This window comes from Aptenodytes forsteri, unplaced genomic scaffold, assembly GCF_000699145.1.
Source record: "Aptenodytes forsteri isolate BGI_AS27 unplaced genomic scaffold, ASM69914v1 Scaffold33, whole genome shotgun sequence".
Taxonomy (NCBI): Eukaryota; Metazoa; Chordata; class Aves; order Sphenisciformes; family Spheniscidae; genus Aptenodytes; species Aptenodytes forsteri.
In genome coordinates, this window is record NW_008795037.1 from 7679743 (window position 1) to 7703938 (window position 24196).

Here is a 24196-nt window from a genome sequence, read left to right on the forward strand (position 1 = left end):
TTCAGTAGCTAGACAGAAGAATGCTGAAATGAAGGTGTGAATATCAGTGACCATATGGTTCTAGTTTAATAGGCTGTGGGGTTGAGAGGATTTTGCCTGCCACGATGCTGAGGCGACAGTTTTATAAAAGAGCTATTTTACTACGGAGTTGAGTTGCTTTCCAATGCACAGTGCCTAACCTCCCAGGGAGAGCGTGCTTTTAGCACCGAGAGTTGAATTTGGTCATGTCGGTGCTTGCAGTCATCTGCGAGAAGGATTGACATTCAGGGCTTGTATATGAAAAAGGGGTTAGTATTCTGAATTAAAAATTAACACGTTCTCTGCATAATTACAGACTTAAAGCACACGCTAATGCTGTACAAAAGAGGGCTTTCCAGGCAGAGTTTAATGGCCTAAAAGTGGAGCCATCACTTCTTCCTCCTCCCCCTTTTTAAATTAGCATTGGCATGTTTAAAAGACTCCTCAAATTCTGCTGCAAAATAGCTGTTTGGCTTCCAGTTGTATTTTTGGGGGGTTTTGTTTTTTGTTTTTTGTTTTTTAAAAGGTGATTACGCTTTTTAATGCTAAAGATGGAAAGTGGTTTGCATATTCATGGCACATTATAATTTTGCAAATAATCTCCTAGTAGATATTTAACAATGGCTTTGGGTAAATGGACACTTGTTGCGCTTTGTTTAAATGATTACGTCTCAATTATCGCTTGATGGTGAGAGCATGGGTAATACCCTTGGTTCTTTGTTAAAAAGGCTCTAATTAAAACTGGTTCCTGCTCTCTCCTCTTGGATAAATATGGACGTGAGGTAGTTCAGTGACACTCTGTCAAATTGCCGAATTGAGTGCAAGTTCCCCATTCATCCTGACAAATGATACCCTTAATTGGGGTGTGGATGGCAGGAACAGCACTGCCAGTGTTAATGCTAATCCTCTCTGCTTGGCTGGGCTTCCCCTGCCTCTCCCCTGCTTGGGACCATCGCTCTCCTAATTGTACAGGATTTGTGTTGCGTCCCCCCCCACCCCAGCCTGGTCACAAAAAGCAGTGCTCCTCAATCGGTGCTGTCAGGGCTGTTTCCCACTCTGTGCGTTTACATCCTGCCTCTTGTTTGGTGCAAACTTAGCCCCAGAAAGCTGGGTTGAAACTCGGCTCTCCTTTGAGCTCTGTAATAAGCCAGTGACTCCCAGTCTGAGGGAGTTGGTGTTTTTTCCCCTGCAGGAAAAATCCCTGGCTTTCTGTGATGATGGTACTAGATGTTACTGGAGCTGGTCACTTCCCAGGTCTAGTTTTTGCTTTGACTCTGGATAACTCATGTTCTCCTAGTCCATGAAAGTTAGCCCTTTCCCACAAAGCCCAAATTCCTTGCCAGATAGGCCAGTAGCATGATAATATACTCAGTCCACCTGACTTTTTTTTTTCTCTGCACTGTTTACATGTGAATATAACTGTATTGATGTGAAAGTGTTAGCCTGGATTTTCTTCCTATCTCCTTCACCGCAACCTGCTTGAATCTGACTCCTGAACCCTCCGGCTCTTCTTTCTGCATCCCTCTGAAGGGAGAGGATGAGTGTGCAGAGCTGAAAACAGAGGCAGCGTGCTGGGTATGACAGCGCTTCTTCTGAAGAGACCTAGCATGTCATTAATGCTGGATAATCACCCTGCCAGCCTTGCAGAGAGGAAGGGAGCTAATGCTTTAAGGCACTCTCCAGACCCAGTATGACAGTGCAGTATTTGCTGCTGCTACAGTGCTGGATTAAGCAGAGAAGCAAAGATTTTTGGGAAGGAGCTACCTATCATTTTAACTCACTGCCAGTGATGTCTCTTACTTTTGCTGGCTAATGCTCGCTGATGATCGCAGGCGTCGCAGCTGTAGGACTTCAAAAAGGAGCTAATACAGGAGCAGATCCAGGGATGCTGTTCATGTTGTTCCCCTTACCCCTGCCCAGTGCAAGACTGTGAAAGAAAGGGGGAAGAGATTACAGTGATTGTAGACTAGTGTGTTTTATGGGTTTTTCTTGAATTTAAGGTAGGGGTGATAGCATCTTTTGATTTTTGTAGTTACAGTGAAGGAATCTCCTTCACTCCAGAGATGCAGCTGAACCTAAGAGGGAAGGAGGTAATTGTGGACACCCAGAGATGGAGAGGGAGAGATCCTGACACAGAGGAGGCTATTCATATTCCAACGGCTTCTGCGTGATCTTTGCAATATCATTCTCTTAGGGATATGATGCTTTCTACTCGGAAGGAAAACTTTTATGGTTTTCCTTAGCTGTGGCCCAGCAGCCCTGAACAGTAGTTTTCTCTCTTCTCCTCCCGCAGTCAGATTTGAGCGCAGAAGTGATTGATGCGTGAGCTGACTGAACACTCCACTAAATTGATTGCCAGTGAAACAGATAGCAGTTCCGACATCTTAGCTGGGTTACCACTCAGAGTTGTTTACACTAACAGCCATTTGGGGTGAGTAGTTTCTGTTTGTATCCCTCAAAGCTGCTGCTTTAAGAAATCCATAGGTAAGGGGAGACAGTGCTGTGCTGAGCCACCCTGGGAAATTTTCCCTGCAACATTGTGAGCTGGCAATGCAATATGGAAAACAAATAAACAAAAAAAATATATATAAAAACTGTGCTGATCTGTAATGCGTAGTTCTGCAGTTGGGAGTAGCTTCTGCAGTAACATTACATGGCCAGAAAATAACAGAGAATGTCTGTTGATAAAAGCAGAATCTTTAAAGTTGTGGCTAGCAGCTCCGGACGGATCATTCTGCTCCTGAAATCCCTGACGAGGCTACAGCCTGTCCCAAAGAGCTGACTGTCTCTCCAGGTACCTTCTACCTGTTTTAAGGTTTGGCTAGAAAGCAAAAGCTCTGTGTATCCTCTGTGCTTCTGGCTCTGCACCACTAGTGGGTTATGCAAACTAGAGGTAAGTAAGGGGAGAAGCCATCCAAAAACAGAGCAGTGTGTGTGAGGTGAGCGGCAAGTTACCGAGATGAGCACGGCTGCAGGGACACCGCCAGGCACGGATGCTCAGAAATGCAGGAGGAGTGCCAGAGTTAAATTATTCCTGCAAACGTATACCCTTCCTCTCCCGAAAGGGAATTTGCTTGCACTCTTGGGTGTAGCTGGTCATGATCAATGGTTTTCCCTGCAATGCAACTGACTGCGGTTTTCTTTTAAGAACGTCAGTGGGTTTGGACCTGTCTTCTCCACTCATGAGACTCCTGGTACAAGGATTTGGGTATTCAGTACAGTGTTCATTTTGTCACAAGCAGGGGAGGGTTTGCTTCTTGCAGTGGTTTGAAGAAAATCACCCTTAGGATCAAGTTTGCTAGTTTGAAAGCCAAAATACACTATATTTAGGAGACCACTCTACCACTTTTGAAGCTCTGAATTGTGCAAGGTGCCCAGTGATGTCTTTGGGGCAGGTAAGCCCGAGTCACTGAGCACCTTCTACAGACGTAACGCTATCAATAGGAATTGCTCCCAAACCAGAGAGTACCATGTTAATTCAGAGACTCGGTGTTTTTTCTCTATATAAAATATCCTGCACCATTTTTACTGGTACTTCATATCCAACCAATACCCCTGCAGCGTTGTTTTAATTAAAACAGAAGTGGAAATAATGAATTGGTGGTGTTGGTGGTGATTCTGCAGATACGTCAATGTTAATGCACAGTAAAACGCTCTCCTGATAGCTTTCTGTGCTTCATTAAATTAAATGTAGACATCCCAAGTCTGGATTTTTTTGTGTATGTGTGTTTGCAAATACAAGACGTGCATTTGGTAGGCAGAATTATTGAATTGTGAATGCAGTACTATTGCAGCAGGGCTGTCGTTCTGGGATTTAAAAAGAAACAACTTTTGAATTTGGGAGTGTCACCAGCAGTTTGCAGACAGACGGGAGCTGCGTTGGCACCGTGGGTTAAATGTGCACTTGGGACCTCTGGAAGTAACTGCCTGATACCGTTACGCTCACGTTTTGTGAAACGCTTCTTCATGGTTGTACATTTTGCGTATTAGCAAATGCATTCCTTATTTCTTTGGTGCTTCTAATTTTTTTCTTTAAGATGGGGGTGGTCCGTTTCTCGATTTTTCTCTGGCTTTCTGCACTGTAATGATGGCACCATCACCTGACTGCTGGAATATACTGGCCTGACTTTAATCATCGGGTGACTGGCTCTTAGCATGGTTTCATCTCTGCTGTTTTACATCCGCTCTTGTAATTGCACGATTGCTTGCAGCATTGTTTTTCTATTGGTGACAATGAAAGGCACATGTTAGTATTTTATGTAACCTTATACTTTTTGTTTGATGTTTAAAGTGTAGGTGAAGAAGTGGTACTTTGCAAATAAAATCCTCTTTATTTGTAAGCAGCATATTTTCACCCCTTGTACAATCATTTGTAAGACAACATTATATATAAAAACATGTTCGTGAGTATCATATGGAGAAAGAAGTAGTTAGGCTAAGCCTGTGTTAATAACAGGGCTGCATTTCTGTAGTGCTGACAGTTTCACTGAGGTATATATGCTTACAATTAAATGACCTGTTCAAAGCTACAAAAAAGAGTGATGTTTAATGTAAATAGTATCTAAGTCTTTTAACTGCTAAATAACCAAACCCAGCAAAACAATAGAGAATCAAAGCTCTCCTTTAAAGAACATTGACACCAATTAATATGCAGTAAAATTATCTGCCTGTACAAGTTGTTTCAACAGCTCTGCAGGTCTAAAATGGCAGAAGCTTTCTGTTGCTCTATAAAAATCAAACTACCATTTATTTCAGCCTCATGGTATGTGCAAATTCATGCAGCTCAGTTAAGGGAATAGCTTCACAACTGGTGTTACAATCTGTGGCTGGAGTGCTGCATCACAATGCAGCAAATGCATTTTCCACGTTAACCAAACATGACAGCTGAAACGATTATTAACCATGCAATATGTTGGAAGTCATCAAAAATTCACATCAGAGTAATTGCAGTGGCTCGGGGAAAAAAAATAGTAGCATCTCTCTCCTCTTGCCTGCCTGCCGCCTCACCCCCTCCTAATTCTTACATGGTACGGTCCGTTAACAATAAAATATCCTTCTGTAACCTATAAACTGTTACTCCCATCAGTTACTGGTTTCAGACTGATGCTTTCCCTAGAATTTGAATAAAGCACCACTGGAAAAAAAAATATAGATGCTTTACAGGCAGTGGTGTTCAGCCGTGGAAAGCAGCTGCTTTCTTATTGTCTTGCTGGACTCTTGACTGTCTCAGCCATTTCAGGACTTGCAGGTTTGATTTATATTTTTTTTTTTAAAGATGAGAAAACTTGAGCGTTAATACAGAAAGATACAGCTGTGTAAGCCTAAATACCAGGCAACTGAAGTGTGACAGTTACAGCCAGCATTAACAGGTTTGTAACTCCTCAGTACTGAGATCTACAGGTAGGAATGTCTATATTTAAAAATCTGTAAAATGAAGGTAAAAAGCTTGCTTTGATAAGGAGAGAGTTTTCCTTCAGGTGTCTTCTATGGTGGTTTTTCTTTGTGCTGTTGCTGCAGGTTGTTTAAATTTGTAGGTGAGTAATTAAAGAGCACAGGTGGGTAGTTTTGGAGAAATGCTTTGCTCACAGAAAAGAAACCTTAAGGTCTGTGCCTTTACCTTCTAATATTCTTTGCTAGAGCAGCTGTTGGGTGGGGCAGTCCAGTCTGCTTTGGGTTTCAGTTGTGTTGCCTTTTAAAAGACCCTCTTGACATTGCTGACTTTGCTTTTCATTTAAGCAGAAATACAGTAGCATAACTTTCTGAATGCCTTTATTCCTGTTTTCTCTTCCCTAGGCTATGAAATGTCTATGGAAGTATTTTAAACAAAAAATAAAGATGCTACTAGATTATATGATTTTTCTCTTCATTTTTATTGTGGCGCAAGATATTGGTCCGCTCTGTTTCCTCTGTTCTACAGATGCACTTATGATATTTATTTAGAAGACACGCTGAACTTTCTTTAATTTTATTTTGAAGCAAGGGTTTCAAATGTGGGATGAAAAATAAGGTAGAAGATTTTTCTACTTTCCCAAAGCAAACAAAGACACTTGTAGATTTGCTTTTTTTTGTTAGTTTCTTAAATGAGGTGGTGAAGTATATTTGCTTAGTCAACTGGAGTTTGCAGCCTAGACCCCACCTCTCTTTCAAGTGAATAGGATACGTTATGAAAGGGGTTAAGCCAGTAAAATCATAGTAAAGGGAAGCAGTCAGGGAATTAACATTTATATAAATGTGGTGGCCGTGACTAGCTGGGTGGGTGGCAGCTGATTTAATACTCTCAGATCTAAGGACTCAGAGGCTGCATGCAAACTGGAAGCTCTGCCTGCCTTTGGTGTGGGGACAGAAGTATAGGGTGGGTTGCTTTTCCTCCTTTCCTTCCAATTCTATTTCTCTGTATGGAGAAAAGCAGGTTAATGAAACGTGCTGTGCCAGGATGGCGCCTGGGCTCTTGCAGCAGAGAATGACTTGCCTCCTTCGGGGCTCCCTCCCGAAATATTAAGGTGCCTATATGCCATCTTCTGCGCTCTTCCTATTGTCAACTGAGCAATGTCTGAACTGCTTGGAAGGGGAGACACGGGAACAGTGGCGTAGCATGGCCAAAAAGTTGCCTCTTTTAAACAAGATTACCTGTGCTAAGGGGGGTCTTGCCACAAAAGCAGCTCAGCAAGAAATTAAGTAAAAGACAATGAAATGTGTGGTTTTCATGTGTCAAAAGATGGAGGAAGCCATCTCCACTGACCCCGTATGGGAGACGGCTCAATTATCCTTGCAGTTGGTACAGTGTGGCAAATTATTTTCCTTTGTCTGAAGTGGGTGGGAGACAGAGTTCAACTAAGCTCCATAAATTAATGTATCGAAAAATGACTGAGCCACTGTAATTAATAATTAGCTGTAGGTCTCTTACAGCAGGGTTTTCCGTGATATCTGTTGGCAGCATCTGGAGTTGGCATTTCATTTACATTAAAGTCCGAGGGCTTGCGTGCCTTGTTAATGCAACGCGCAAATAAAGGCATGCGCTGCTAGAGAGTTCCTTAGCAAGGGTGGAGTGTGGCCGGAGGAGAAAAATGGAAACCTTTTGTCTCCGGTGTATCCTCAGCACACCGGTCTCATGCCCCAAGTCTGGAAAGTTTAAACCTTAGGTTTGTTACACGATAGGAGAAAAAGCTGAAAAAGGATAAAGTGTTTATTATATCATTTGTTGCAGCAGAGAATTTTAATACATGCCTTTCTCTCTGAGCTTTATGATGTCTAACATTTTTAAATGTAAATTTGTATAATTGTAACAGGCATATTCTGGACTTCTGTCTTTTATTTTAATGATCTGTAATTAATAATTCATAGATAATTTAAATAATTAACTTTGTGAAATGTATCAGTAATGTAGTAAGGAAACACCATTTCTAAAGACCACGGCACGTTTAAATTGAGGATTTAAAGGTATCGAGACACATATGAACTCCTCCAAATTGCTTGCTTTCACTTTCAGTAAAATATTTGCTTATTCCAAGGGACATGCTGCCATGTTGAAAATACCTATTAGGCGAACAAAGTAGCTATGATGTATTTACAGATATTTAGGAAGAATGGGCTAGCTGATTTGGGCTTATTTTCCTAACTCAGGTGGATGACTTTGCCAAATCATCTCATGTTATTTAAGAGGGCTGAACTTCAAATTTGCTCATTTTTTTGACATTCCAGTGTGTATTTAAAAAAAACCCAAAAAACCACAAAACAACTTATGTTCTTCACACTAAAATGCATGTAATCTTGGCTCTTTCTTTGTAGCATTAGCCAGCCACTATCAGCGAAATAAAGTAGCTTTAACTTTGGAAAGGTTTTCTTTCTCTATGTAGGTTTTTCTGGGAGACTTCAAATTGCCATAGAAATGTTACGGGGAAACCCCATTGTGGAGGTGCAGCACTAAAGAAAGCCACCTACGCTGGGGTTTAGGATCTGCATCCTGGTTTAACTTGGTTATCGCATTTACAGCGCTGACAGGATTTTGATGTCTCTGAACCAGGCGTTGTCCCTTCGAGGCAGTGAGCGTTTGCTGCATGCATCACTTTGTGTCTGAAATACAGATGGAGGCTGGAAGATTTTTGCTTGGCTTTTTTTTTTTTAACTGAAGCAGAAAGATAGTTAGTGCTCCCGAGGACCGTTCAGGAAGGCGGTACACAGGCTTTCTGCTGTGGGATGGGGGCACGGCAGCCAAAATCTTTCTGCTTGAGTCAGCCTGAGAACAGGGAGAGTGTCAGGCTCAGCACTGCCAGCGTCGCTACTTGCATCCAGAGGAGGTAAAGAGAACCAATTTTTTTTCGTTACTTTTTTTTTTTAACATACAGCTTCAGACTAACTTGAAGGCATTTAACTGTTTTTATGCATCTGGAATTGTGAAGGAGGAGATGTGCAAATACCAATAATGTTTTTGCTTTCCAAAACAGCCTGAGAACATCCCTGTTTCTTGCAAACAGCAAGGTTACGTGCTCCCAGCCAGACAGGCAGAAGGATAAAGCACTTACAGGGGCGGGGGGGACCAAAGGATTGCACTAAAATTTGCAGAAGTGGGTTAGAGGAGACTGGCTGTTAATGACTAGCAGGTTTGTTTAATAATTTGTCCTTCTTGCTGGTGTTCCATCAGAAATGTGCTGTTTCAGGCTGGGAAATACTTCATCGACTGATAGGGACGGCAGTTTGGCTTTTGGATGTGATCCTGAGAAATGAATTTTCTGCCACCAGGTTAAGTGGGTTATTGTATCTGCCTATATGTTGATGCTAATGTACAATTAGTCCAGCGACAGACACTGCAAGCTTGTCAGTATGCCTCCTTTATGCCTTTTTCTTTTCTTTTCAAACTACTCCCTTATTAGCTGGTGTTTTCTGTGGTATTCGGAGAGAAGCCTATCCTCCTGTAACAGGGCTGGACACTCCTCTTTCCTCGGCTTTATCAATTTTTCGTGCTGTGCTGACAGATTTCCAGTGGCTGGTTTCTCAGCTTACACCATCTCGGGAGACTCCTCGCCAGCTCTCGGTACAGTAAATTGAGGTGTGGTCTGCAATGGCAACTGTGTGCTTCATCCCTGCCATGCAAGGATGTGACACGGGCAGAAATTCAACATACAGGTTTTATTTGTCACTGTGTTATTTGAACATGGTTTCCTGTTAGAGGGGGAAGAACACGCAGCTACTTCTCAAGTAAAATGTGGAGTAACCATGATGCTAAAATGGCAGCGAAAGAAATAAGAAAATGGCGTCATCAGTGAAATTAGTTTCAATGGCTTGATTTGAGGGCGTCCTGCCTGATGCAAGGATGTTTTCAGCAAGAGGTATTACATTACAGGCTTAGTTAATGACTATACAATGAAGATTTTAAATGATTTAAATCTCTAGTTTTTTCTCAGTATTCCCTTAAAAAGAGTGATACCAGAGAGGTGGATATAATAGCTTATTCCAGTGGATGATCAGAAATTATCTTTGTTTGCATGCTATAAATATTTTTTAATACAGGGTTGCGTTGTGGATCTCAAGGCCATTGGAATTACCTCATAATTTAATTTATTTAAACTAAATTCCAAAAAAGAGCTAAAGCCCCTAGTTTTGCTTTGATCGTGAATCTCTTGATGCGTTTATGATTTTTGTAGGGTTGTATTTTTTTTAGTCGGGATGCTAATACAAGGACATTCATAGCGCAGGGGAGAGACTGTAGCCACTCGTCATGGCGCTGAGCAAAGCCCCACACCAAGGTCATCCCTCTGCATTAGAAATCTTGGAGAAAAACAGATAGCCATGTATTTGGAAACTTAACAAATGAGCTCGGATTTCAGATTGTGTGGTTCCTTCAGCAACAGCATCAGCACAGAGCGATAGTGAAACGCCGGTGCCAAAGGAGTTGGGCTTCCTGTGGGTCCTGCCACTGGTCCTCCTGGCCTGATCTGTGTGAAGAGCTTCCCTCGCTCAAGAAGCTGTATTCCAAGTGAGGTGACGTTGCATTTAATTGCCCTTGTGACATTTTGGTTTCTTTATCTTTATTAAGACAAATGGAAACGCTGTCCGAGATGCTTTCGGGTGTGATGTACCAGTGTTAGCCAGCTGAACAAGCTCCTTCTGGTGGCCCTTGAGTAACGTATCCTACTGCCGTAATTGGCTGGCAAGAGTCTGTCCACCTTCTTTCTCTAGTTCAGAGATTATTTTTTTTTCCATTGTTTTTCTTCCTTCTGTTCTTTGCATGACCTCTAAGCAGGTTAGGGTTATTCAAGACTTTTTACTTTGTTACTGCACAGATTTTCTTGGCACTTTGTAGCTTGGTAGGACCTGGGATTCTTGTTGAACAGCTCCCAGTTGCATCGTAGGGAGAAAGAAAATGAGTATATGCCTGGGGAGGAAGAGAGGATCACTAGAGAAGGTAGCACTGTTGCTTACGCTATTTTTGTGTTGCATTAACAATTGCTGTCAAAAATTATCTGTGCAGTGGAGGCTGATAATTGTATGTGGAAGAGAACCTCATTCTGAGCAACTTCACTGTAAAATTTTAGATTAAAAAAGGTATTATCTTAGTTTTATGCCATTAAAGTGTTTGTAACTTTGAAAAAAGCCTACTAAAACCACTTCTAACAGCATTCCTGTGCGCTCTGCAGCCCAACGTGACATGGCAAAGATTTTTAGAGCCTGAGAATGAGAGACTAATCTGTATAATTGAAATTATTTTGGTTTCACTCTGATGAAAGGGAAAGACACAACAAATAGTATGGATAATTACTAATATTTTAATAATGAGCTACACTGTATGAGTAATACATAGATTACATATATTGCAATGGCTGATATATTTTGGTATTTTTTAGAATCGTGTCCTACTTCACTCAGTCATTACGCTTGGGTTTGTTAAATCTTGCAAATTTCTCTGACATATTTTGTAAAATCTTAAAATGCGTAGGAACACTGCAATGAATTTCCATGTTATGTTAAGAATTAAGCCACTTGTAAGTACAATTTTAAGTGAAATATTGAGATCTCATAGTGCATGAAAGCCTGAGCTTGCTGAGCATCCTGTGCTGAATTGGAAGAAACTAAAATTGAGCAGAGTCATGTTTTGTGCCAGCAGCAATGGTCTCTGATACGCAGAACAAGCAGCGTCACGTAGCAGAGTTCAATTTTGGGGCTGCTGTGTGGGTGCCTGGCACAATATTCCAGCAGGAAATCTGAGCAGTGGTATTTTTCTAGATGTTTCCGGTGTGATAAAGCTGTGCTCCCTGTATATTTCATGGTAAATGTTGCTTATGTTCGCTGCAAACACCTTGCACTCTCCTTGATGGTCGCATGCTGCAAATGCGTTTCGGAGGACTGTGGTTGGGTGTGGGATATGATGGTGCCTCTCAGTGCTGGGGGATGGTTTGATATTAACTGATGGTTTGATATTAGCCTTCCGTGCTTAATGGATGGTCTCCTGGCAGAAGCAGGAGCTAAGAGGTATTTGTATTTCTTCCCTCGAAGCCTGTATGTCTAAGGAGCACACTTCCAATCTTCACTTGCCAGACCCAAACAGTCCCAGCAAGAGTCAAAGAGCATGCACCATCTGCCCCTGCTTCTGTTTGGAGCTGATCTGTGATTTCCTGAGGAGCACTTCTTTCGGCAGTTTGAGTTTTTCCTGTCACGGCTGGAAGGAATAATGATATTTATCCAACACAGCAAAATCCAATGTTCCTGGATACAGTCTGAAGATTACTGTGAAAACTGCATGAGTTTCACAGATCAAACAGTCTAAAACAGTAAAATAATACCAAAAAATGTACTAGATTTTTGTATTGCCGGCACTAACCCTTGGCAGAGAGCACTTTGTAAATATTTGCCTAAGGCTTGCTCTGCAACACAGATTAAAGGTTGTATTCAAAACTGAGCATTACATCAGTGGCATGCTGATAGTGGGGCAGGGAAGCCCTGTTCCTGCCCCAGAACTTGTCTCCAGCGAAGGTTGCTGCTGTGCATCTTTCACGATGCACGCAACCTGTCGAAGAAGGCTTGCAGGCAAATGGCGGTGCCCCTTCTTCGTTCCGCAGTGCGTGCCGCTGCCCGCTGAGCGTGCGCGGGGAGTTGTGTGCATTGCCAACGCACACAGGCTCTAGCACGGTGTGCATCGACTCTTGCTGCCACTGGAGTGAGGTCCATGTTGCTGCTCCTCCATCACGAAAGGAGACAGTATTGCAGCTCTGCAAAATTTGATTTTGCTGGAGCAGAAAGCTGCTTTAAAAAAGTGAAATAATATTTGAAATTGTTGCTAGTCATGTAATGGAGCAGGGATTAGGCCGGGGTTTGTATATTTTAATGACTTACTGCCACTGAAATGCTATCTGCTTGCAGGGTGGGGAAGAGCTCTCCTACCTTGGCTTTCAAACTAACTGAACGTGAGTATTGGCTACAAGCGTGGAGCACAGTCACGGTGCATGGGGGGACGTGGTTCGAGTCCCCTGTGGAGGCAGGTAGCGGAGCAGCAAATCTTCCCGAAGCCTGGTGTTTGGCTGTATTAGCACAGTTTTGTGGTAGAGCTATTAGTCTCCGTGTTTTTCCTTCTTAAGCTTCAACATGGCTGTTGCTTTGAAAGTCTCTGATGCAGCAACTGGCTCTTGGGTCGTAGCAAACTGTAAACCCTTCTGGTTTTTTCCCTGTTTTTTCTCCTGTTTAGTCAACAGTGAATTAATTTTTTAGAAAAATGTTGCAGGATTTCCCATGCTAAACGCGGTGGTAAGGAACTTGAGAAATGCCTACTGTAGTTTGACAGGCTCAGCTGTCTTAGGCTAGGAAAATTTTGTATTGCTAAATCCTGGAATTGAACAGTGTGTACAGCTGTGGGACGAGCGTCGTCAGACCTTCCTTTTCAGTGAGCCTTTGTGTCTGCGTATGATGTGGTTTAACCACAGTCAGCAACTAAGCACCACAGAGCCACTCACTCACCCCCCACCCTCCCCCAGTGGGATGGGGGAGAGAATCGGAAGGGTAAAAGTAAGAAAACTCATGAGTTGAGATAAGAACAGTTTAACACTTGAAATAATAGAATAATAATAAATTGGAAAGTAAAACAACAAGAGAGTGAGAAAAACAAACAAAAAAACACAAGGAAAGGAAAAAAAAAAAATGATGCAACCACTAACCACCTGCAAACTGATGCCCAGGCACCAACTCCCCCCAGTTTCTGTACTGTGCATGACGTCCCATGGTATGGAATGTCCCTGTGGCCAGTTTGGGTCAGCTGTCCTGGCTGTGCCCCCTCCCAGCTTCTTGTGCACCTCCAGCCTGCTCAGTCGGCAGGGCATGGGAAGCTGAAAAGTCCTTGACTAGTGTAAGCACTGCTCAGCAACAACTAAACCATCGGTGTGTTATCACATTATTCTCATCCTAAATCCAAAACACAGCACTGTACCAGCTACTAGGAAGAAAATTAATTCTATCCGAGCTGAAACCAGGACGGCGTACAATGATTCACTTCTTGTCTCTCATGCAGCTTTGAAGTGATGCTGACTGGTAAATCGCCCTTCCTTGGGCTCTCTTCCTCTCTGAGGATCTCTGCACTTGGGCCCTCAGTCTGCTTTGGCCCTGTAGCAATTTTGCCATCTGAAGTCCTCTAAGGAGAAAGCCGATTTCACAAATGCTCTCAGCTCATTGTGTTTGGTAGCTGATCTTTGGGCAGCTGCCTTGCTGCTTTGAAGGACGCTGTATTGCACAGGCCAAGGTATGTAGTGAAGCTGCTTATCTGCGTGTTTTTAGCAAAAGCTGATGCGTTCTGCAAAACAAATCTTAAGAGACCTACAGAAGCTTCCAAGAGACGCTGGTGTGATGCATGCAAAGGAAGAGTCTGAATAGAGAAAAATACTGCCCGTGCTACACTGGCATGTCCCCATCCTCACGAATACATTAGTCAGCCACACCATTGCTCATGGACCCATCGGCCTATCTGTTTAAAGCCAGCCAGCAAGCATTGATGCTTGTGTCAGCATAAACAATAATTTGGATTAAAAAAAGCAATAATATATAGTATGGTCTGTTATTGTGGCAGTGGGTTCCAGGTAGTTTTGCTTCATTTTCTGTTTCCAGAGAGAACATGGCCAGGAGGGCTGTGCCAGGGTGCACCACCCTAGGAGTGTGCTCAGATGTGTGCACGTTTGCAGTAGGAGTGTATTTAGCAAATCGTTTCTTAAAATTGCTAGTAGAGATAATAAAATCAGGTGCTTCGTCTGGAGCTACTGTTCCCAAACCATTGCCAAAGAGTGATTTTTTTTTTTTTTTTTTTTTTTTTTTTTTTTTTTACCAATAAATAATCATCCCTCCTGGTCCTTTGCAGGATTCACTGGATCTACTGGAAATCCAGCACTTGGAAATATTTTAATCAAAGAGTAATTGACTTGAAGTGGCCCCAGATTGTTCATTTCATTTTCTCCTTTCTTCCCCTGCCAGTGAAAAAGTAAGCATTGCTGTCAGCATTCAAGGTCTCAGTATACTATTTGGCAACATTCACCTTCTCTTGACAGCTTGAATACTAAGATCAAGTATTAAAAGTATGGCCTGGCTGATGGAAGTAATTAAGAGACTTCTATCAGCCAGGAGAGAGTTTACTAACCTCATTTACTGCGGTAAATGGAAGAGACTTTCAATCTCCTGTCAAAAAGAGACCATCAGTGCATGCATGCCCTTTCGTACTGATAATGAATCAGTTACTGGAACACTTTCTTGCTGGAATTCAGGCTGGAGCAAGGCAGGTGCCGGTTCCTGTCACCTCAGCCTGTGTCAGGCAGCGGTTGCCCGAGATGAGAAATGACAGTGGAGCGAGGAGCACGGTGAGAACAGGGAAATGGCATGGCTTCCCAGGGGTCCTGCCCCTCCACTGGTGGGGCCACTTTTACAAACCATCCTCGAGCGAGGCAGGGTGGGGGCTGGATTTCAGCAGAGAGGGGAGAATGCGAGAAGATCAGACTGGAATCCAAGGGGTAAGAGATCCAAGAGGAACTGGAATGTGCTGGAGAAAGGTGCTGAGAGCCAGTAGACATGCAAGAATAAGTGGACTAGCTGGGAAATGGGAACCTGAAGGAGGGAGAGTGGGTGTATTTCTATGCCCGTGTCCCTGTTTTGCAAACACCATCTCGTCAGATATTGTACAAATTATGTGTAGGAAACATTCAGCAGCGAGTGTTGCAGAGAACCTGTGATGGACAAGCGTTGTGCTGCTTCCCTTCCAAACTAGACACAGGAAGAATGTGTGGGAGTCCCACAGTAACAGAGAGGAAAATTAAATGCCACTCACTAAAGCAGGACGGCATGATCTGACATTAGGGCTCTGTGAGCTTTTTGCGTAAACCTGCCTCAGGGAAATAAGATAAATTTTCATTTTCAAGCAAAATCCAGGCTACGTTGGGATCCCTGCAATGGCGGAGCTTGTGCACACCTCTGAGGTTTTAGCGATGCTTGTGTTAGCTATTCCTATCTTTGCCATCTGCCACTGTGAAATAGCCCTTTGTCTCCTAACAATATCTCTCTTCTGCTCCTGCTTCTCTCTTTGGATACCGAATATGAAGCAATGTCTCGTTGCTCGTTGTACAATCAGTAGCATCTCCCCTGAGAGGGCAGCTCCTGCGATATGGGTCATGTACTCCCTGTGCATGCTGAACGCCATACCTCCGTATCCTTGTTGCAGCCTGCAAGCATTCGTGGCAAAGTCAAACCTTGCCTCTGGGATTGCAGAAAGCTTTTAGGGCAGATGTAACTTGGTGAGCACAACCAGCGCTGTTCAAGGCCCAGACTTAAGGGATATGTGAACCCTTAAAGCTGTTATGTGGCCTGGGATAGCATAAAGCACATCTCTCCCATCTTTCTGCACATCCTTGTTCCAGAGAGCTCTGCTTTTTCTTAGAATAGATGGATATTTGTGTGCATTTATATACATCTGTGAAATCTAAATGTCCAGTGACCAAAGCATGGTGCACCACTAGGTGGCAAGGCAATAAACCCAGCGAATAAATACTGTGATAGCAGCCGGACACTCCTCGCTTCTTAACGTGTGAAGTTTTGGCCACCAAAGCCTAGAGTAACAACCCCAGGAGCTCCTGTTTGGCCTAACTAAGCAGAAACAGTCTCATGAACAGGAGCCCCAGCATCAGCTACTGAAACTCCCTCTTCTGAGGTTTAACAATTAGCCTGTAATTAACTGAAGCAGCAATTGTCATGCTACAGTCATAATGTTTAGCACAAGGCATAGGGCAACCTTTTTAAAATGTACCTCTCCTCAGTGAGGCATTACAGATATTATTTGGAAAGTGTGAGGATTTTCATTTGCTAAAGGAGTAGTTTTTGAGTTTGAAAAAGACAATTATTATCCCCTAATTGGCATTCGGTGTAATGTAATCCCTTAAACAGACCTAGTGAACTCTCTGGGAGCTGGCAGGTTTTATTAAGAAAGATACTCAGCCTGGATTTACTGACTTCAGGGAAAGTTCAGCACGTCTTAAATTACTCTGCCGATTACTGTCATTGCTGTGTACCTTTCTAGGCAGGTACCTGCTCAGCTGAGGGCACACATCCCTCGAAGGAGAGAGCGGAGGACTGAGGGCAGTAAGGTAGGACTTGTGTCTCTCGAGGCTTTCAGGAGCCCAGTGCTCACAGAGCAAGCAGGGAGCCAGGGCACCCTGGACCTCTGCAAGCTGTGGTGCCTGGGTTGGTGTGCTCAGCACCTTCCGTTGCATACAGATAGCTGTAGGTCTGCGTCTTGGAGATGGTGGGCTTTTTTTGCCTGTAAATTTCACAGTATTGTTAGGATATGGCAAACACACAGTGTTCTCTGCAGCATCAGATCCCTACCATCAGAAATGCGGCTGTGTCTTCTGCTCATATGTTGGTGTGTGCTTTGAAGGTCTAGAAGCACTGCTTGTTATAATTCCAGTTAATTTTTCTCCAATTTTGGTTGGAGGTGGGGAAATAAAAAAAAAACCCAAACCCAAACTTGTTGTCCTCCCAAAGTCCTTCCACCCATGCAGACACGGACAAACCTTACAAAGCCGTGTCTCCATCCCTCCCCACCTCTCCTGCATGGAGCCGAGATTGGGTCTTGGCCTGGTTAGGTGACTGCGGCAGCCCTTGCCTTGGTGACAGCTGCTGTAATAGTTGGTCCTCAGACATGTGCAAGGATCTGGATTTAGCTTCCCTTTTTCAGATTGTAACTGCGTGTTCTCTGTGGGCATTGTCTAAAAATAAAGCGGGACATGGCAGACGATGAAATGGAGGATAGGCTGTGTAGAAGTGGCTGCTCTTCTACAAGGGCTGTTTCTGGGGGGACCGCGTCGCACATCTGTCTCGGAGGATGGCAGTTTGTTCTCTGTCTGGTATACAGAAAGGGGTCACGTTCCTATTTCCAGCTGAAGGGGATCACAGGCTGTCCCATACCTCAAATGCTTGTTCTACATATTTCAGAAGGAAAGGGTGCAATGCCCTTTATTTCACATACTGGTGCTGGGTAGTAGGAAGGCAAGACAGCACACCTATATGCGGCAGAGTTTCCTGCCAGATTTCTTCAGTTTGGGGACACTTCAAACCCTCCTTACCTCCCAGAGCAAAGTGGCAGTCTGTGATACCTGTGGTTGCATGTAGCACTGCTGCAGGACTGTTTCTAAGACCTACTGTAAATATATTTTCCCAAAGGTCCCAATCCCTATCACAGAAAGCTTCTGTCCTGCCACAGGGTCCGTGTTCCTCAGGAGATCCTGAGCTCTACCTAGGTTGTATGGATCAATACCAATATTGTCAGATTGTTGGGGCAGGAACCGTTTATTTGGAGGAAGATGTGGGGAATGAAGGGCACGAAAGCCTCCTGATTCCTGACAAGCTCGGTTGGACACTGCTGCAATTGTGTATCCTTGTTGTAAAAGCATAAAGCATGGTACATTGAATTCCCACTCCCTGGGTTTGTTAGCGGCTCTTAATTTTAGAGCTGTGGAGTGAGCATACAGACTCTTAAGATATTAGCACTTAATGGAGTTGATAATGTTATAGTTGATTACTTTAGATGGAGACAAAGGCTTCTTTTCTATTTTATGATTTCAATAATGATTAAGTTGAAGTCTGGGAGTACAAATCAACTTGGTTTCTTTAATTGGTGATATAACACTGAAAATGCAAAATAAAGATATTCAAGTTAGAGTGTAATAAATGTTTCCTGTTTGTTGTCTCTGTGTGTTGCTGCAGTTTACCCCATGGCTATTTGTTTAAAATTCAAAATATCATATGTTTCCTAGTATGGGTCACGAAAGTAACCTTTGGGATAAGGACCTAACAGCTCATCTAAATCAGTCTGTTTGTGTACCCCTGACCTCTTTGAGATTTACTGATGTATTGAAAATTAAAAATACAATTCTTATGGGTTTTTTTTTTTACCCACTCCAGCTGTATGCATGGAGAGAGGCTGCGTGGTAAACTTTTCCTGTAATGCTTTCCAACTGTTTAGTTATTTCCATCCTTCCTCAACTGACTATTTTTAAGGCTCTTTTTCACAGTTCCTATCGGGCCTCCAAGAGCTTCATTCCTGCCTGAAGCTGCCAAGTCAAAACCTTTTTTATTTTTTTTTTTTCAACATACTCAAGTCCAACAATCTTATCTTGGCTTATCGCTCCTACCAGCTTTCATCCTAGCTCCCTCAAATGGGGAGCAAGAGGAAGCAGTTGCTGGGACACAGAGATAAAAGAGAATAGAAGCAGGACATTTCACTAGGATTTAATGCATATTAAAACAGGAGATTAATGCATTTTCATTTTCACATTGCTCTGTATGGGTATCGCACTGTACCTCTGGTGAAGTAAAGTGACCTTTAAACTTCTCGGGAGTGGATTGGGAAGAGAGCTCCGAACACTTCTCAGAGTTGAAAGAGCTGAGTACTACAAGATGTATCTGATGTTAGTGCAAGGCTGATTTTTTGACTGAAGCTCGTGTTTCTCCTTTTCTGCAGGGATTCCTGAAGAATGAAAAAGATAATGCATTGCTGTCAGCCATTGAAGAGTCTAGGAAAAGGGTAAGTTGGAAGCAAGCACCATTTTTTCTTCAAAAAAAAAAAAAAAGGGGGCGAGGTCCCTAAGGAGTTAATAAATCAGCTATTTAATAAACTAGTGGAATTTAAGAGGACTGTACTGAGAATATAGAAAAATTAGACGTTAGGAAATACTTGCTCAGAATTTCCAGAAGAAATACTTGTCAGTTGTATTTCAACTGCAGTATTTTGTAGGGTCAGGAGGCTCACAGTGTTAAATCTGTTTGAACAGAGAAGCTGTTGTTTGTAAGGCACAGCACGCTCGCTCCAACCCTCTCTGCATGGATGCTGCCTTTTCTAGAGGTGATAATGCCTAGGACATGGGGTCTATTTCCGTTTTTTGCTCTGCAAAATGCCTTGTGCACTGACTTCCCGTACAGTGATGACACTCAATGTATTTATTATAGCTGTTTCTGTAGGTTATAGGAGTTGTTGAAGTACATACGACCATGTTCAGGCCTATGCAGCAGAAGTGCTGCAAGGGTTAATTCTTGTGTCTGTAGAAGACCCAGAACACCATACTGCATCACATTGTCCAAAGGAAATCTCTCGCATAAGAAAAGTGCTTGGATGTTTGTTTTGGGTTTTTTTTAAGCAATACAAAGGAAAATGCTACAATAAGAAAGAAAGAGTTGTCACTTAAGCTCAGAGTTTGCTCAGTCCAGTTTTCTTCCCTTGAAAGGGACCAGTACTTAGTATGTAAGAAAAAAAGACAAGCGTTAGCCTTCCCCCGTTCATCTCCTGTCTCTTCACCTCCAAGCAAGTAGTTGTTTCGAAGATTTTTCTGAGCTGGAAGCTGTTTTCTCCTGTGAAATTCATCTGATCCTGTTTATGAATCCCTTTATGCTTTTGGTATCGGTCATGTTCTGGGGCAATGATTTCCACAACTGAATTAGGCAGTGTGGAAAAATGCTTCCTGTTGTTTGTCTTAAAACTGCTGCTTGGAAATGTCATTGCATGCTTCCTGGTGCTTATGTTACGATTGTTTCCCTATGTGTACACTTGGGGCATCAGGTTTAGAACTGAGCTTGTGTTTCTTTCAAATGATAAGAAATAGTACTTAACCATTATTAAATTATTTTAATTACATATAATTATACTGTAATTATTGAAGCATATTTAAAACCTTGTTGAAATTATTATAGTAAAGGTAAGGATAAGACCTATATTCTACCATGCAAGTATAAAGTGAATTTATATAACAAAACAAAGAAACATAAATCTTATGCTCTAGTTGCATGCATGCACCATAATTAAACGTTTGCCAAATGTCATTGCCTCTTATCAGTTCATTTATACTTGGGGAACGTTTTGCCCCTTAATTGACAATATCCTAACAGTGGGCTGTAATGAGATGAAAAACTTACTCAGCCGACCAAGACATTTAGTTATGTATACTGCAGCACAAAGCTATGTGACAGACAGAAAAGGTTGGGAAAGAGAAAGAAGTGGAAAATCCAATATAGCTTATTCTCTATTTAGAATTAGTGGAAATATTCTTATTTCCTGTCCCAGTATACTCAAGGCTGCTAGTTAGCATTGCCCCAACAATAACAGGAAAGGTAGTGACGCATCTTCTCTATCCTAATGCTATTGCCAAAATAAGGATTATTGAGGGAAAAGCTGTTTCCTTACATGAGTTCCCCAGTTGGATCTGAAGACAATGTAGCACGTCAGCCATTTTAAAGGTAGAAGGATGTTTCTTCTTGGGATATGATTTTCCTATGTGCTTTCCTGAGTTACATTTCTGATGAGAGAGACTTTCTGATTCTTTGGCACTGGTTGATTTTCCTTAATACTTTTATTTTCTCCTATTTCCCATTTAAAAGAAAAATATACTAGTAAAGACCTGAAAATGAAATATGGGCAATAAACACACATCTCTGTTAAGAATGCAGTAAGTCAAACCTTTATAGATTCCAGGGAGGTGAAAAGCTAGTTGCTTCTAGAGAAGTTAGTCTCAACAAACCACGCGGGTCAGTGATGACCTGGATATTGTGTCCATGCTGCTAAAATAAAGACAGAAGCCTATCGATTTCCAGCCTGCTAAGTTGTGTGTGTATTGCAGTACCATGGAAGACACACAGATTCCCTGTTTTACCAGCTGGGTATGTGAGAGTTATCTTAATTCCACACACACCTACTTTCTGAATCCCCTCGTACCTGAACAGGAAGCCTGTTAAAATAATATGCAGCACATCATTAGCTCTGGAGGGCTGACTTGGTTGACTTATTTAGTTGCTATTTTCTGTTTCATTTTTGAGCTGGTCTATTAATAGCAGAGCTAGGCTGTTTGGTGTTTCTATATGTTCCTTAGCTCTTGTTCTTCTTCACCAACAGACTTTTGCTATGGCTGAAGAGTATCACCGAGAATCAATGCTGGTTGAATGGGAACAGGTGAAACAAAGGATTCTTCACACTCTGCTTGCGTCAGGGGAAGATGCTCTTGATTTCACCCAGGAAAACGAGGTAACTGTCTTTCTAAACACTGTGCATGGTCACGCACATGTATGCAGCTGGCACTCCAGCATCACTGAAACCACCTCTGGATTATACTGTAGCTACAACTGTGTGAAAATGAGACGTATCAAATCTCTATTTAATTCCAGAACGGCTGTGACTAACAGAATGCACTGTCTAGCAAAATATCAAACCTGTATGATTGTTTTTATTGACTGATGGGTACAGGCAGTGGAGCTCCTATTGCTGAAGCTATGTTTTAAGCAACATATGTGCAAGCTGGAAATTTAAAGTCACACTAATGCATATTAGATCAATACACCCAGGGGACAGAAAACACATTGGGGTGAACTTCACCTGCAGGAAACATTTGCAAAGTTAATGAGACCAGACAGTTTCTCAGGTGTAACTGTGCTCACACGCGGGTCTTCAAGTGTCTCTTTCCCTTATCACTGTGTGCTAGCCAAGATTTATGGCTTTTCTTAGGAGGCTGATGAAGTCTCCCAGGTTTTTTGTCAAAACCAGATGAATACTCAACCACAAAAAAAGAGGAAGTATGCTTTCCTTTTCACCTTGCTCTCATGGAATGCAGGTTCAAGTTTTGTGGTTCTAAGACCTCTAGTGTTCAGCAATTCAAGTGACCAAATCCTTTGGGCAAGACGGACCCTGTGTCTAACATGGAAAGCTATTGACTAGCAACTTAAAACATTCCTTATTTTCTGTTACAACTTAAAACTTCACAGTGTATTCTCTTAACAAAAATGCTCCAGTTATATGAGTAGAGTAAAGCACAGTTTATAAGCAGAGTTGTGGGAACTCCACCCCTCTGAGCTAGAGGCACCAGACATTAGCTGAGATCCCTGGAGTGCAAAGTTACATCACAGCCCCTGCATGATGCTTTGTGAAAACTATAACCTTGAGAGGAGAGGCAATGGGGCTGGGGGAATGCAAGTTGCTGTGCTTTCAGGCCAAAAACCAGCCACGGGTTTTTATAGCCATGTTCCTCTCCCCTCCCCCTGCCCCCCCCCTTTTTTTGGGGGTGTGTGTGTGTGTGTTGGTTTTTTTTAAATAAATTCTTGTTCATTGGAGTGACTTACACAGCTGCAAAGTGCGTTAAAATAAAAAAAAGCCCTTGGTGTTAATGGGGTATGACCTGTATAGGGATTTGGAAATAATTAAAGTTGTTAATGAAATGTCCCTTTCTGATTACTGTTCTTTTAAATATAGGTTAATCCCAGTTAGCGTACATCTTTTTATAGAAGCTATCTTCCCCAGAAAGTATTTTACTGATACTTTAAAGAGACTTCTCAGAAGGTTGTCCAGCTTTCCAATATTAGAAATGCTAAATAATGCAGGCTGAATTAATTTAAAACTAGGAACAGCTATCCCATTATTTTAGGATGTGAGTCTGAAGACTTGGCAGCTATTCTGATAGCTTCTAACATCTTTTGATTTGTGTGTGAGTTACTGGTTGTAAGTAACCAGTGGATATTTCGAAGTGTGGATATTGACTGCTAAGAGAAGCAATTTAATAACCTACTCTGAAAAGGTAGAACCTCTTTTCTGATGTTTCAGTGTCAAATGGACACTACCCCCAGTCCATGGCACTCGAGATGCCAAGCATCGAATTGGTGGGAGGGAGGAGAGGAAAAAAAAAAACCACCCTACCTCTAAGTTTCAGTGTAATGGACACTACCCCCAGTCCATGGCACTCGAGATGCCAAGCATCGAATTGGTGGGAGGGAGGAGAGGAAAACCACCCTACCTCTAATGGTCCCTACCTCTAATGGTTTTTCATGAATGAGTTTAAAGACTCAATATACACTATCACTCAGTAATACTCCACTCTCCGTTTCAAAGCCCTTGTAGTATCAGTATGTCATTTCAAGAGCATTTAAAATCCTTGATATATTCTAGTCCTAGCCTCAAGAAGTCAAAGGTCTGAGAGGTTTGAAGTGCATCTACTGTGTTAAAAGCCTGTTATCTAACCTCCCCACAGCAGGTTGTTCTTCTAAAGCCTTGTTCCAGTCAAATAAGTTTTGTGTGTGTGTGTGACACAAACAGACACAGCCTGTAGAATATAGTAGAGGTTTAATTGATATCCTCTGGAGATGGAGAATCAACTGAAAAGGCACAGATCCAAATGCAGCAGGGGGCCGGTCTGCCTGCAAGCCAATTCTCAAGCTTTGGGCAAGCTAATTTGGGCAGAGTGAAATACCAACACATTATTCATGGAAATAAGACCAATTAACAGGCAAAGCTCATGATTCAAAGAAGCTAGTGCAGGACTTGCCATTAGGGTTTTCTGTTCCCCCTTGTCCTCCAGCCTGGCCGTCTTCCTGTAAGGGAAGAACAGAGCTAATAAGATGGTGCTTCTTGGGGGAAAAGGGAGGAAAGCCCGAGTTTTGTTTTCAAGGTATCAAACACCTATGCTTTCAAGGTGTTTGTTCCGAGTCTTGTTCCAGTAGGTGCCGAGGCATTTCTTTTGTCCTCTTATTCCAGGGTTTTTTTTCTTCCACCCCCACCCCAAGCTCTTCCACTCCTGCTGTCAAGCAACCCGCTCCCGCAGTGATGGAGAGACGCTGTCACTCTCTGTTTCTGTTCTGCTCCTCTGTATCATGTCTTCATATCCCTTAAATCCCAAGGACTGCAAGATGCTTTCCGCTCCCC

The 24196-nt window shown here is 42.5% G+C and overlaps 1 protein-coding gene across 1 annotated transcript in view; it reads left to right on the forward strand.

The window, feature by feature from the left end:
* NUP93 (nucleoporin 93) overlaps positions 1-24196 on the forward strand; it is an 81184-nt gene that overhangs the window by 28641 nt on the left and 28347 nt on the right. The window contains exons 4-5 of the mRNA XM_019471380.1: positions 18989-19051; positions 21407-21535. Of these exons, the coding sequence (XP_019326925.1) occupies positions 18989-19051; positions 21407-21535 (192 nt within the window). The remainder of the gene's footprint in view (positions 1-18988; positions 19052-21406; positions 21536-24196) is intronic.